General features: G+C 32.0%; 1 protein-coding gene across 3 annotated transcripts; it reads right to left on the reverse strand.

Annotated features, from left to right (window-relative positions):
• Window positions 1–2,852: 2,852 nt before the first annotated feature.
• LOC111889866 (pyruvate dehydrogenase E1 component subunit beta-1, mitochondrial) lies at window positions 2,853–6,159 on the reverse strand. 3 transcript variants are annotated; one of them, XM_052770131.1, is made up of 15 exons: window positions 5,938–6,159; window positions 5,550–5,608; window positions 5,394–5,468; window positions 4,928–5,008; window positions 4,808–4,834; window positions 4,618–4,680; window positions 4,448–4,534; window positions 4,247–4,372; window positions 4,018–4,151; window positions 3,852–3,924; window positions 3,711–3,776; window positions 3,597–3,635; window positions 3,384–3,508; window positions 3,198–3,312; window positions 2,853–3,066 (listed from the first exon to the last, which is right to left on the reverse strand). In XM_052770131.1, exons 2-15 carry the CDS (start codon window positions 5,598–5,600, stop codon window positions 2,998–3,000), a joined length of 1,131 nt encoding a protein of 376 aa, XP_052626091.1. In that variant the 5' UTR covers window positions 5,601–5,608; window positions 5,938–6,159; the 3' UTR covers window positions 2,853–2,997. The 3 variants fall into 3 exon arrangements, with proteins under 3 accessions (XP_052626091.1, XP_052626092.1, XP_052626093.1); XM_052770132.1 differs by having other exon boundaries at window positions 5,550–5,623; window positions 5,938–6,100; XM_052770133.1 differs by having other exon boundaries at window positions 5,942–6,090.
• Window positions 6,160–15,383: the final 9,224 nt, after the last annotated feature.

Below are 15,383 nucleotides of genomic sequence, written 5' to 3' on the forward strand. Positions count from 1 at the left end.
ATTCTGACAAAATTTTATATTAAGGAAGTTATTCTAAAAGAATTTATGATCGCGGACATGAAGTTAATAAAGAAAAATGGTGCATGAAGGGGAACACGATGATCAAGAGTCTAAAGGCTGGATGATGGTGTGTGTTATGAAGATAAACAATGGTCATTAATTTTTCTAAAAGTAAACAATGTTCATCGTCTTATTGCTTTCAAAATGTATCATTAACATATATATTCTTTTAAAATGGATCAAATTTAATCTTTTAGAATGCATCATCAACATATTCTTATTTTTGTTTGTGTATTTTACTTCGATAATATTTATATGGTATCTCATTCTTCAAGAATGCAAAATAAAAATTGTTTTTTATAAGATTTTTCAATCTCATAGATTATCATTCTAACAGAATCAGATCGTTTATGATTAAAAAAATATGTTCAATTTCAATTAACTAAAAAAACAATCATAATTTTTAAAATTAAAAAATCAATTATCCCTTGAAATCCGATAATTTTCATTTTTAAATACAATTTAATTTAGCAAAAGGGTATTTTGGACCATATAATCACACAATTTTTAGCAAAAGGGTATTTTGGACAATTAACTACATTTATAAAAGGAAATTTTCAAATTTTTAGGGATGACTAACTCTCCTAATTTAAAAAAAATCTGAATTTTTTAATTACTTCAATTTCAATTTTTAACGATTTTATTCTGTCAGAATATTTTTTGTTAGAATGATGCTCTTTCAGAATTTTATTCTAATAGAATATTATTAAAGAAAAACAAAATTCTTGAATCATATGTTGAAAAATAACAAACATTCTAATATATTCTTATACATCCGAACTTAAATACAAATTCATACATATTCTTACAGACTAAAATCCTTATACATTTTAAATATAGTTATACATATTCTAACAGAATTTCCACTTGATCTTCGCATATATACTCGTTGTTGAACTCGATTCCAAATATTTCTCTTGTATGATCAATATTGAATTTTTCTCCATGCAATTCTGAAAGAATAAGATATATTACTAGTTAGTATTACCCGTTAAACAAATATACTTGTTGTTAACAAACATTCTCAAAAGACATTCTAACATAAATACATTTATATAAATAAATTCTGACAAAATGCACTTAAATACCATTCAAACATTCTCAAAAAACCTTCTAACAGAATGCGTTTATATAAATAAATTATGACAGAATACATTATAGAATGCACTTAAATAACTTTTTTTTTTGCAATCAAAATCCACTTTGCCAATATCCATGTGAAATTTAGAACCATGTGAATTTTAGTAAAATGATTTCCTATCTACAACCATTAAAAAAGTTATATTCTATGAGAATGTCATGAAATCAAATTCTAGGCATTTACAATATGTGAGAATTCTGCTATGAAAACAAAATTCTAGGCATTCTTGAATGTTTGAACAATCATATCCTCCATCAGAAAATAAGAAATAACAATTTAAGCTGAAAATTTGGCCCGAGTAGCCTGTTATACTCTTTTGTAGTTTTGCATAAGCACAACACAAAAAGTTAATTTATTGACAAAGAAAATCGAATTTTGAGTTAAATAGATTAGAATTGTAACTGCAGAACGAACATGAATTTGTAAGAAAAGTTGCAATTTCTACAAAAATTGATTACTATTTTATATACAACCCTCTATAGAAATTAATGGAAAGAAAATAAAACAAACCTCAACATAAGTCAATGATGGAAGCGTGGTTGAAAATTGGAATCGATTGGCATCAAACAAAAATCAAAACATAAGAAAAACATACTTGCAACTATGGTTAATTGGTCGTTGATGGCAACTAATGATACATGATGAAACAAAATGCCTACTTACCTCAAAATCGACACCACCAGGCACCCCTTTCTTCTTCCTACTCGATTTCAGCCTCACTTCCCTTCATCCTCTTCTCTTCCGATCGCACAGCCCCTCCCCTCCAGATTTCTCTTTCTCGGCCGATAGCAAAAAGGGAACCAACGCAACACGTCCTCACACAATGGACTTGGACGACTAGGGTTAGTTTAGGGCCTTTTATGGTAACTGTTCCATTAATTAAGGAGTTTTCTATCTATATAAGAGAATTATTTTTGATTTAATAAATGAAGGTGATGTAAAGTTACAAAATTACCCTTATATTATTTTTAATAATTTTATTATTCCTAAATTCTTATTAGTGCATTTATACATACAATAATTGCTAAAAACATTTGAACATATATATATATATATATATATATATATATATATATATATATATATATATATATATATATATATATATATATGATCAATAGAAAATGCATAAACCTAAAAAAACCTTAAAAATGTATAAAAAAATATATTTTAAGATATCTAATCTTTTTTTTTTTACTTTACAAAATTAAAACTCGCAATTTTTATATAAAATCACTGAATATATATAATTTTGTTTTTTTATAACTTGATAGGACTTAAATGACTAGAAGCATTTTTTTTACGATTAAGGGGTTTTTTCGGGTAATTGTATATATATCCCAAATTCTTTCGTGTGTGTTCTTTGTGATTGAAATAGTGTCTACCTTTATTAATTGATAATTTATAAGAGTGATGAAGGTACGTATATTAACACTTTTTATAAAGCACTCCTACACAATAATACTATTTGCATAGTTTGAATTTCATAGGGTGTTGTGTGCTGTAGAGAATCCATCCCGTCAAATACCAGCTATATGACATCGTGTTGGAAATAAGAAATAGAAAATCCAGAGCACAGCACCATATTTCCTAATTTAAAATCTTAACATATAAAAATAAAAGCATGGAAGAAGAAGAGCAGCCCAGAAAATGAAGAAAAAAGGAAAGTTAAACTTTCAAGCTTATTAAAAACATCATGTCTTTTAACTCTTTTGGAAGACATGTACAAGTACAGGTAAGGTAGAAAACCCAAAACTTGGATGGATGGGAAAGAAAAATGGCATAATTAATTAAAGTTAAGCGGTTGCAGCCATGGGTACAGATCTGTAGCATACTCTTTTAGCTGCACGAACAATGTCCTCAATCTGCAACACAACACAAACCATATCATCATGCTCATGTTCAATGCCTAACACAAAACAAATCTAATTTACTTATTATTTAAAAAATTAAAAAAAAAAAAAAAAAAAAAAAAAAAAGGAAAGAAAAGCAAGACCTGAGGAAAAGCAGATCTCTCAAGATTAGCAGCATAAGGCGTGGGAACATCAGCCCCGGCGATCCTCTCCACAGGTGCATCAAGATAAGCAAAGCTATCCTCAACCACCGATGCACTACACACAACACAAATCCATTCATTAACTCTGTTATAAAATTATAGTAATTAATAACAATTAATAGATACCAGATTTCAGCCCCAACACCATGCTGAGGAAAGCCTTCCTCCACAGTCACCAGTCGGTTTGTTTTCCTGACAGAGGCGTTTATTGTGGCTCTATCTAGTGGCCTGATCGACCGCAGGTTTATTATCTGTACCAAGTTAAATTACATATTTACATTTTAACCAAAACAAATTTCTCTTTCTCTTTCTCTTTTACTTTTAGGACCAGTAGCTCACCTCCGCACTTATCCCTTCCTTTTCAAGTATTTCTGCAGCCTAAAATAAAATAAAACAATATATATTATATATATTATATATGTGGACTGTGGAGGCTATTGAAACTTAACCGACCTTAAGAGCATATCCCACCATCTTGGAGAAAGCTGTGATTGTGATATCTGTTCCTTCTCTTTCAATCTATCATATCAAATAACCAATCAATGTATATACACACAATCACCAACTCATCAAATTCAGAAAAACTTCTGTTACCTTGGCTTTTCCTATGGGGAGGCAGAAACTTGAATCTAGGGCTTCAGCAGAAATTGGGAACGACTCACCATATCTAAATACAAAAAAACACACACACACACAGCTATTGAGATTTGAGAACAAAATAAAAAAAGAAAAAAAAAATCAGTCTTTGTTTGTTACTGACAAGAGCTCGTTCTCAAGGAAAACAACAGGGTCAGGGTCTCTGATTGCAGCTTTTAGAAGTCCACGAGCATCTTCAGAGGAGTAAGGTACAAGCACCTTCAAGCCAGGGACTGAACCGTACCATGCACCATAACACTGCCAAAAAAAAGGTTAGCTTATTATGTTTTGTTTGGATCCAAAAAAAAAAAAAAAAAAAAAAAAAGATATGATATGATAGTCTGTGTATGTACCTGTGAATGTTGGGCACCAACACCAGCAGCAGGACCATTTGGTCCTCTGAATACAATGGGCACATTGATCTGGCCGGCAGACATGTAGTTGGACTTTGCTGCAGAATTGATGATATGATCAATTGCCTGAAAAAGCAAAACAACAACATATCAATAAATTTCCAAGACAAGAGATTATTATAATGTGGTAGATAACCTAACCTGCATGGAGAAGTTGAAAGTCATAAACTCTATAACAGGCCTCAGACCATGATATGCCGAACCAACACCAATCCCTGCAAACCCAGCCTGAAAACCAACTTAACTTATCATCAATTCAGGAACCAAACAAATTATTAATTTTGTCTATTACAATTCAATACCAATTTTACCTCTGTGATAGGCGTGTCAACAACCCTCTCAGGACCATATTTGTCCAATAATCCCTTGGATATCTATCAAATTCAAACCCAAAACAAATCCATTATATAGATATATATTTAACAAACACAAACACAACCACAACCACATAGCTTGTTGTCATTTGATTTCAGAAAACCAAGCCTCATTCTAAATTCTAACCTTGTATGCACCTTGGTATTCTCCAACCTGCAAAACAAAACAAAAGGATGACATTATGACATATGAAGACGCCTCACCCTCTCAACATACATACAATCACTGAAAAAAAAATATCTTTACCTCTTCACCCATAATAAACACATTAGGGTCAGCAGCCATTTCCTCATCAAGAGCAGAGTTGAGAGCATCTCTTACTGTCATCTGTAACACCTTCCAATTCAAATTAAAACCAAAAAAAAAAAAAAAAAAAAAAGATTCTGTACAAAACTAATAATGGTAAGACTGTCACTAAGTGATACCAGTTTCATATATGATAGCTCATAATGTACAATATTTTGGACAGAAATGAAGTTTTATCTTTGTGAGAAAATATAGCACAGACTTGCAATAATATCTTAATGTTTACACTTTGAACCAAACTTCATTCATTTGAGACTAGGTGGCTATAAATTGCATACATAGCAAGTAAATAATCACAATCAATTATCAAAGTCGTTGGAATAAATATTATTACTAGGTCTATGGTGAAAAACAGATAGAAAAGCTAAATCGATAGATAAATCCTACAAGGTATAAGAATAATCACCTCCTTTGTTGCAGATGAATAATGTCTTCTAGTTGCTGCTACAGGCCTTAAACTCTGCACATAACTCCCAGAGACCTAACACATAAGCATACAAAAAATTACTTCTCCCAAAAATCACCATACTTTAAAAAAACGTGCTGCAACATTTTTCCATACCAAAGCAGATAAGCCCCTGGCACCAACTTCTTGCCTTATAAGCCCCCACATCTTCTTTCCTATAACTCAAAAGGCTTTAATTAGGAAAAAAGATATGTAGTTACGATTAGCAATATCAAATTTTGTAGGAATTCTCAGATTAAACAAGAGCTGTAACCATAAAAGATTAAAACACATAGACGCTACCTCGGATCACGCCCTAATTAATAAACATCTGTAAACGAAATTTTACAGAATTTCGTCCAGAAGGATTTAACACTCAGATTTATTAATCTAGAGGAAAACCTAACTGTGAACGAGATAAATATATATGTATTTGATGCTTAACCATTGGCAAAGTAAATTGATCAAAATAAATGTCGATTTAGATATAAGTCGGAAACGATACCTACTCACAACTTTCCGATCAGCGGCAAAATAGGAAGAGCTGGCCGAAGTTGACGACAATCTACGAATCGTTGAACCACTTGATGTATGTCTCCCTCCCTTTATAAACGATACTGGAATATAGATACACAAAACACAACTCCTCTGTTTGTTTCTTTGGACATCGGGACTGTACCTTCAGTGGCAGCCCATTTTTGACTCTAAAAGGCAAAAGCCCAACTGCGGACTCTTTTTCTTTTCTTTTCTATTTCTTTCTACCAACATGCTTTTTATTATAAAATAAAACTACAAGTTCTCCCCTCCCCCATTTTACCGATGAACACCTAAAGTTTATTTATGTTTTTTCTACAGGCGCAAAACCTATAAATTTTTCTATGATCATTTTTTTAATTTATTTTAAACACATGTATCATGTAGCAAAAACTGTGTATATGGACCTTTTTATAAATTAAAGAGATAATTTTATAATTTATTTTCTAAATAGGGACCAAATCTACCAACATAAAAAAGTTTTGTGGCTAAAGTTTCAAATCCAAAGAATATACTATTTAAATATATGGACAAATTCTGTAAGAAAAATGTATAGAGACCTTTTCCATGCATTACACATATAGCTTTTTTAATATATTTTCTATATAAAGACCAAACTTGCCAACATACAAAAATATAGTGGCCAAAGTATATAACACAAACAAAAAAAATGGACATAGACATTTTTTGTAAATTATAGAGAGAATTTTTGTAATTTATTTTTCTATATAATGGCCAAAGTATAAAACACAACCAAAAAAAATGGACATAGACTTTTTTTGTAAATTATAGGGAGAATTTTTGTAATTTATTTTTCTATATAAGAACCAAAGTTATAAACATAAAAACTAGTAAAAAAAATCATAACAGCAACAGTTTAAAAATCAAAACTATTATGACAAAATTATAAAAGGCAAAAATATAATATTTATATATTGGTTACTTTTTATTATATATAATAATTTTCAAAAAGAGGAAGTTATTCGTACAAAACAATTTTCTCAATACACAACAATTTATATTTTATGGAGTTGTACAATACAATAAATGCATTCAAAAAGTAATCCTACATGCCAAAAAATAACTAAAACTCTTTTTCATAAATAATTAACGAGTCCATAGTGGACCCTCACATCACAGGGTTGTTTTGTGGATTTTATACACTGTGATTTTTCACCCAATTTTTTTTCAAAAGATTAATTTAACATAATATATTAACGGAAATTTTATTTAAAGTTTAAAGAAAACATCATCAATGTTACGTTTATTTTCAAAGACATCATTCATCAAAATAAAGTTTATAAACCAAATCAAAAACTAAGTTCTCAAAAATAAGTGTTAAGAAAATTCAACGACATGTCCAAATGGTATCAATACTAAGACATAAATTGGAATGTAACTATCCAAATTCTTTATCCTCGTCAAACTATCAAACTATGCTACTTGTACCAGTGCAATGCAATAACATGCAAAAAACAAGTGTCGGCAAATACTAAGTGAGTCAACCATAAGTACAATGTTAAGAAAACACACATAGCATATCATCACATACATCTCATGCATCACATACCACACATACATCACACACACCATATACATCACATATTTTTCACTAGAGTATCATTAGGGTCTACCGTTATTATTTATCTTTTAATATTAAATAATTAATTATAGCTAGCAATGGGTCGGACTATGTTGGATTCGGGTTCAACCCATTTATTAATTGGGTTGATGATTTCAACCCAACCCAACATTTTTATTTAAATGGATAGATATTTCCAACTCAACCTAACATTTCAAATAAAGGGGTTGTCACTGGGTTGACCTGATTATGTAATTCTCAGCCCAACCTATTAAATAAATTAGTTAAACCTGAGTTAACCCACTTAGAATCAAAAAGTAAATAAATTAACTAAATATTATACCACTTAAATTATTTTAAAACTTAAATAAAATTTCAAAGTATAATAAAAGCATAATCCCAATTCATAAATATAAAGAAAATTTTCAAATAACGTTAAAAATATGTAATTTCGAAAAGATTTTGAAGAGTGACTGGTGTTGTCGACGTAAAGAGAAAAGATAGCAATTAGTATTGAATTTTTTAAAACATAAATAATAAATACAACATTGTAATTTATAAATTAATACTTAGATTAGTATATGGTAATATTTAAATAATTATTAAATTAAATATATATTAAAGTTAAATGGGTTGGTGGGTTGAAAACGGATTGACAACATTTACCTAACCCAACCTATTTAATTAAATGGGTTAGACTGGTTGACCCATTTATCCTAAATAGGTTGAAAATCTCAACCCAACCTATTAATTTTGGGTTGGGTTCGGGTTGGGTTGGTGCGTTGGGTCGATTTTTACCAGCTCTATAATTAATAATTATTCCTAACCTTGGGTTTATCACTAACTCGCAAGGAATATTCCCTACACATGGGTCCATCAATAACCCGTAAGAAAGACTCCCCACACATGGGCCCATCACTAACCCGTAAGATAGACACCTCGCACGTAGGTCCATCACTAACTTGAAGGCATTACTTGTTCACTACTAAGTGAACGGCCCAACCCTACCCTACTAGGTCTATCACTAACCCAAGAGGTAAAAACCTCATTCACTACTAACATGACCGACTCGACCCAATGCACTAAGTGAGGTGCAACTCTCACTCATAACATTGCTCCTAGTTCGTTGTGTTCGCTGCTCTGACATTGCACATACAAGTATGCACGTTTTCGTTCGAGAGTGGTACTTGTCATTGTTCCCATCACTAGAACTTCCCACTCAAACGTGATAGTTGATCCAACGCCATCACTATGCCAATATCACTCCAGTCCTTGTACACCTTAGTTTCAATGAACCATGTCCCGATCAATGGTTTAGAAAAACCATCCGACGTCATTTGTAACAACCCAAAATTTTCATTCGGTCAAACCCTAAAGTCAATCACTTCAATTTATAAGTCAAGTTCAATTTCATTTGATTTTAGCAAAATTATAGTTCGTTTGATTATTTTAATAATTAATCTTTAAACGAACGTGTGAAAGGAAGTGTAGTCTCGAGTCTTGAAATTTCAAAACCGCGAATACCACGTAGCTTATAAGTTCACAGCCAAACTTTTATGTTTGGGCCTTAATTTACCCCAAAAATAGTAAACTCATGCTTAAGCATGAGTTTACTCCCCAAAACACTTCATTTCTCATTTGCAACCTCAAGAGTAAACTCCAAAACTCTCTCAAGTATCATCCAAGTTTTTATTCAATGTCTTCAATCTAGTAAGTGTTTCTAGCCCTTTCAAGTTAGTATATCACTTAATCTAGTGATTGTACATCTTTTCATCCATTCATTTATGTGTTTTGACTAGATTTCCAAAACACCAAGAACACACACTAGTGTTCTTGGGCCCTTAGCACCTTTTCGAGCTTCTAACTAGTAATTGCTTCTATCCTAGAGTCTTACAAGCTTTGTTACACTTCTATACATCTATAAATAGTCCAAGAACACCAAGATAAAAGGTGTTTACGGTCCAAGAACACCTTGGACCGTAAACCCTATTTAGGGTGCCAAAGTGTGCTTTATCTTATCCTAAGCCTTGGGTATTAACTTATAATCCTTCCTTGATGTGTTTAGCACATGAAAACCACTAAAATCCCTCATTTATATGTGTTTACAGTTTGGGGATCTCCCAAAACCGTAAACACCCCAAAGAGGTGTAAAAATGGCCCTAGTCCCTTCACAAGCTTAGGAAACTAGTATAGATTTATTCCTTGTTATGCTTGGGACTTGAAAACATCAAAATACCTTAGTCCATAAGAGTTTATGGAAGTAAACTCATGGAGAAATGGTCCATGGACCGTAAACTACATTTAGGAGTGTATTGATGCCACAAAACATTTCCTAAGGCCTAAACATGAAGTAGGAATGCTTGGAATGGCTTAGAAGACTTCAAACCATCAAATGGTCAAAAGGTTATGAAATTACGGCCGTAAACTCAAGATTTTACGACCGTAAACTCAATGGGATATGGTCATTGGGGAGTAAACTCATATTAGGGGTTCCCTTGAACCCTAAAACCTAATACCCTTGCCCTACAACACTTAGATGCACTCCTTAGCACTTATAACACTTATACAAAGTGTTTATCATGACCTAGAATGTCTTAACTTTGTTATTAGTTGTTTAGAGACTAATTGGGTACACATCTGTGATATTATATGTTATCTAGGATCATAGAGTGTGTACAAGTCTTCATTTGACACCTAGCATCCTATTTCAATCCGTTCATCCCAACCACTTGCTACAGGTGAGTTCATACCCCTTAATCAATGGTTTAAATGTTTTTAAATGCTTTCATGGGGGGATACAAGTAGAATCATGCTAGTTATTATATCAATCACATGTGATTAATAAGCAGCATTCAAATGATTTACTACTCATTAGCCGTTTTACCAAACAGTTGTCTTCAAATGAGTTTCATAAACGTTTCATATGTTTAAAACTCCTTATTAAACTGTTCATTATTCACTATAGGTTTCATTTCAAACTCATTTTCAATTGTGTTTCAAGCAAATGTTTCTTTATACTTAAACTGTTTTATCAAACAAATACTTTCAACCCGTTTTATAGATTGACATCAAGTCGGTCTTTTCTTAGATAGTAATCATGTTCAAAGGTTTTACAAAACTTATTTTATGCTTTGATATTGTCAATTGCATGCCTATGTATGTATAGTTATATAAGAAATGTTTAAAGGACTTAGGAAGGCTAGCCGCTTTATTTCCTTTTCCCCGTTGGGATGTGGTCTGGTAAGGTATCGGGTATCCGTCCGAAGGCCGTATAAATATTAGTTATATATCATGTGTACATATATAGTCATAAAGGTTCTTCCAGTCAGTTCAATACCCTTGGGTAGCAAGGGTATACTTCCATGTTCATACGTACCAGTTACATTACTAGTAAGCTACCATATGGGTAGTTTAGGAAGATACTAATATGTTTACTAGAATGCAGAAATCATACCACGAGTCAGTTCATTCATGAGTCTATACATGCTAGATAGAGAGAGAACACACATTACATATATTACACACAGTACATCAATATACTATTACATAGATACGTTTACATGATTACGTTTACATGATTACGCTTACATGAGTACGTTTACATAGATACGTTTACATGAGTGCGTTTACATATACGATAATAGGACAGACATCACTAGGTATTATAGCATGGAACGATTTCAGGATCTAACTATACCAATGAATCACAACGCATTGTGATAGTTATATTGGGTATACATGATCATAGTAATGTGGATGTTCACGGCTTGCAAACATGCAGGGGTCGTGTATGGGTCCCAAAATCTCTTTGACAGGGGAGCGTTTAGCCTGGGATCTAGCCATCACATTATGCCTTATCCCACAAATAAGGCAAAATTAGTACAAAAGTAGTCACTTATTACAAATACTACGATACTTACTAGATTACAATAGATTTAAGGTAGTAGTACAGTTGTAGTTTTGATACTACACTATTTCATTTTCCCATTACATTCACTTCGTGAACATTCACATGATGCACGGTAATGTAGAAGCTATATTTTGGATAATGATAGTCGGATTTGGGAAAATACACACCTTACAAGAGACACACACACATATACTATATGCCTTGGTAGAAGGGTACTTTTAGTAGGAAACATATGGTTTTCTAGGATGTTCAAAACATTTTCAAATACTTACAATTCATATACATACAAATACTTACAGTTCATATACATATAAATACTTACATACATATTAAGACACTAAAATACTTATGATCTCACCAGCTTTAAAGCTGATACTCTCTTTCAAAATAACTTGTATCCTCAGGTCAACAGTAGACAGGTACAGATGCAAGGTTTAGAGAAGATGATGCTCGTTCAAGACTCATCTTTCATTTTGATTTATACTTTAGTGTTTATCATAATTCGACAGAACACACATGTATTAAAATTATATTATTAATGCAATGGATGGTGTTGTTGCTTGTTTACTACTTTTCATTGTTGTGATACTGTACATGACGTCCTCCGCCCCATAACGTTTCCGTCGTTCATGGTTTTGGGGTGTGACATCATTAGTGTCTTAAGCATTTTCCGTTTAGGTATCTTCCAACCTATAAGGCCCTCACAAGTATTTGGATATGGTATACACACCTAAGTCCAGGTTGCTACCCTTTATCCCCACTAAGTGTATTCCTCTTTTTAATTAATATATTATTAATTCATCACATAACGATTACACTATAAGCCTCCCTAAGTAATCATGCTCAATTTCTATTAATATTAAATGACATATTACTTCCCTACTTCACAATATGTAAATATGCAACAAGACATCAAGTTAAGGCATTTTACATCATTATATAACCATGCACATATCATCACTTCATCATTAAGGCATGTTATATCACTAGCATGCATTGTCCTATCTAACATAGACAAGTATTTCTAGAAAAATTATTGCATGCATATATTCACACACAATGAGCACAAATCCCTCCTTCTATCATGTACATATCACACCCTCACATCAAAACAACAACCAAAAAGTATAACATGAAGGTAACATCATTCAAATCAAAATATCATTCACAATTGGGGTAAATGCAATGTAACGTCCTAAAAATAAGACCATAAAATTTTATTTTTAATCAAATAAAAACAGTTCTCCAAACATTATTCATACTATTGGGTTTTGATACGAAATATAAGTTTGTTTTTCACAAAAAATAAAAAAATAAAAAATAAAAAACTGAAAATAGAAGACATTAAAATAAGAAGTTTATTTTTAGTTCATAACAAAACCAAACCACATGGATCCATTTATAGAGGTTAGAATGAAACAAAAACAACCATAGGATGTTTTAGAGATAACCTTTGAAGCCTTTGAACCCACTTGGTTTTGGGGTGTTGATGAAGATGTAAAGATCAAAGAACATGATCTTCTCTACAAGTATCCACCATCAAGATTAGGCACTTGGAATGTTAGTTCCGTCTTGTATAAAGCACTTCTTAAGCCTTTAAGTGCTTAACTCAAATAAGCACTAAAGGAGAAGCACTTTGAACCACCAAAGACATGAATGATCTGTTGGATTAGTGTCTAAGTCCATAACTATTTTGGTATGTACTTGACCCGATGGTGCATGGTCCTTTTGGGTTGCCTTCACCAAAGCAACTTGATAGGATGAATTATGGAGAGAAAGGATTAAATATGATTTATTAATATATTATGAGAATAGTATATTAAAGAAGGAATCATATTGTTTAATTAATATTAGTCAATAATTAATTGGTAATTAGTTTTGTGACTAAAAGAGATTAATTAAACTTAAGGGACTGGAATTGTAATTATAAGATAATTGCAATTTAGGCCATGGATTGCTTTATATTAAGGAGTGGACAAATTCTATGGGGAAGCCCATAAGAAATCGTCCAAGGCCTTAAAGAAAGGAGTCCATGGGTTGCTTAGGGCTTAAGCATCCAAATTAGGGTTTCCTTGTTAGATAACCCTAATAGCCTCCTATATATATAGATCCCTTATGACCCAAAAACGTGGCTAAGCATCCTTCTAGGGTTTCACACGTTTTAGGGCAGCCTCCTTCACCTCTCTTCTTCATCCTCTTGCTCTTGGTGTTTGTGAACCATTAGAGGAGTGGCATTTGTGACTCTAAGCTTTCTAAAGTCAATAGAAGAAGGATTTGGGATTGTTATTGCTATATAACAATCAAGGTAATATCTTAAACCCATTCTTATGTTAATATGATTACTTGTATGCTAGAATTAGGGTTTATAGTCTTGGATAACTTGCATGTACAATAGAGAAACCTAGATCCAAGCATTAGGGTTTGTATGAGCACATAGGATGTTCTTAGGACTAAAACCCATCAGTGGTATCAGAGCCTTGATTGGTTTCTATTGTATTGACGCCTTGTATGTTGAAAAAATTCGTTTTTTTGGTTCTGCTTGCTGAACTCGCCGAGTCCATGCCTGACTCGACGAGTCGGCTGGTCAATAGGAGGGAAAACCGGGATTTCTTGCTGTTTTTGCTTGAGGATAGTTGCCTTATCATATTAGATCAATATAAATCCGATTTTTTGATATATATATATATATATATATATATATGACTATATTCTTGATCTAATTGAAGATATTTATCAATTAATAAAATATGTGTTTCCTTATGTGATAATTGATTAATTATTTTGATTAAATTGGTAAATTGTTTTGCAAGAAATCATTAAATAAATCAAATATGGATAATTATGTGATTAATTGTTAATTAAGATTATTTGTTATTTGATCCTTGTGTTATGAAAAGTTTCACATTTTCCCCTTTAGGTTTTATAGTTTAAATTTGACCTCAAAAGTTTTGTTGTATTGAAATTTAAATAGTTGAAACCCTAATGTTTTGAAAAAGGTTTCAAAACTTGCCCTCAAGTTTTGGAATTTAAATTTTGATTAATTGTTTAATTTTGATGTATATTTAAATTCTAAACCCTAATGTTTTGAAATGTTTCAAAACTTGCCCTCAAGTTTTGGAATTTAAAAGTTGATTAAAGGTTTAATTTAGGAATGTTAAATTCTAAAACCCTAGTATTGTTTTTGAAAAAGTTCAAATCACACCCTTATGGTTTTATTAATTAATTAGATGTATAATTAAAAGAGGTTTAATAAATCCATAAAAGTTTAGGTTTACAATTTAATTGAATTAAAAGTATGATTATTAAATTTGACCACCTAGTATTTTAAAAGTTGTAAAATACACCCTATACTATATATAACATTAAAAGTCTAACATTATATATATGTATGAGTAAAAGTCAGTCTTACCGTTAGTAGGCCTTATTCATGAAGCTGGTCTATAAGGGGTGTTTAAGGAAATTGCCTATAAAATGACGATTGAATGGGTATCCACTCTTACCCACCGCACTCTTGACTAGTGGAGGGTCGTTAGCCAAACGAGTAGGATAGGATGAAACCTTCCATTATAAGTCTAATGAATTACAAAAGTAACTAAATGTTTTACAAATTCTCAATCTTAGTTACTTAGGGAAAAGTGAATTGATGCAATTCCATGAAATTACACTTTGTGCCCTTGCGAAGACGTTAGTGGAGCGTGTGTGGTTTACCGGAACACTAAATGGTTCTAAGCAAAGGTAGCAAAGGGTGACTCAATGTTTGTCATAGTTCGGTGGAGTGTGCATGGTTTATCGGCACATCGAATAGGTGACTGTAACATGTGAGGGCACCATGTAAGTTTGCATGGTTATTCACACCCGCTTTGTGATCCTCGGCATCCCAGTCACAAACAAGAGGGGCATATCGAGATTTAAACATGCCGTTGAA

This window comes from Lactuca sativa, chromosome 4, assembly GCF_002870075.4.
Source record: "Lactuca sativa cultivar Salinas chromosome 4, Lsat_Salinas_v11, whole genome shotgun sequence".
Taxonomy (NCBI): domain Eukaryota; kingdom Viridiplantae; phylum Streptophyta; class Magnoliopsida; order Asterales; family Asteraceae; genus Lactuca; species Lactuca sativa.

Bases quoted from the DNA above. Each gene is read 5' to 3' on its own strand.
- LOC111889866 (XM_052770131.1), bottom strand. From the start codon at position 5,600: ATGTGGGGGCTTATAAGGCAAGAAGTTGGTGCCAGGGGCTTATCTGCT. The intron at 4,681-4,807 runs GTTAGAATTTAG...TGAATTTGATAG, and splicing joins AATACCAAGGTGCATACAAG to ATATCCAAGGGATTATTGGA. The intron at 4,373-4,447 runs GTTAGGTTATCT...TTGCTTTTTCAG, and splicing joins CTTTCAACTTCTCCATGCAG to GCAATTGATCATATCATCAA.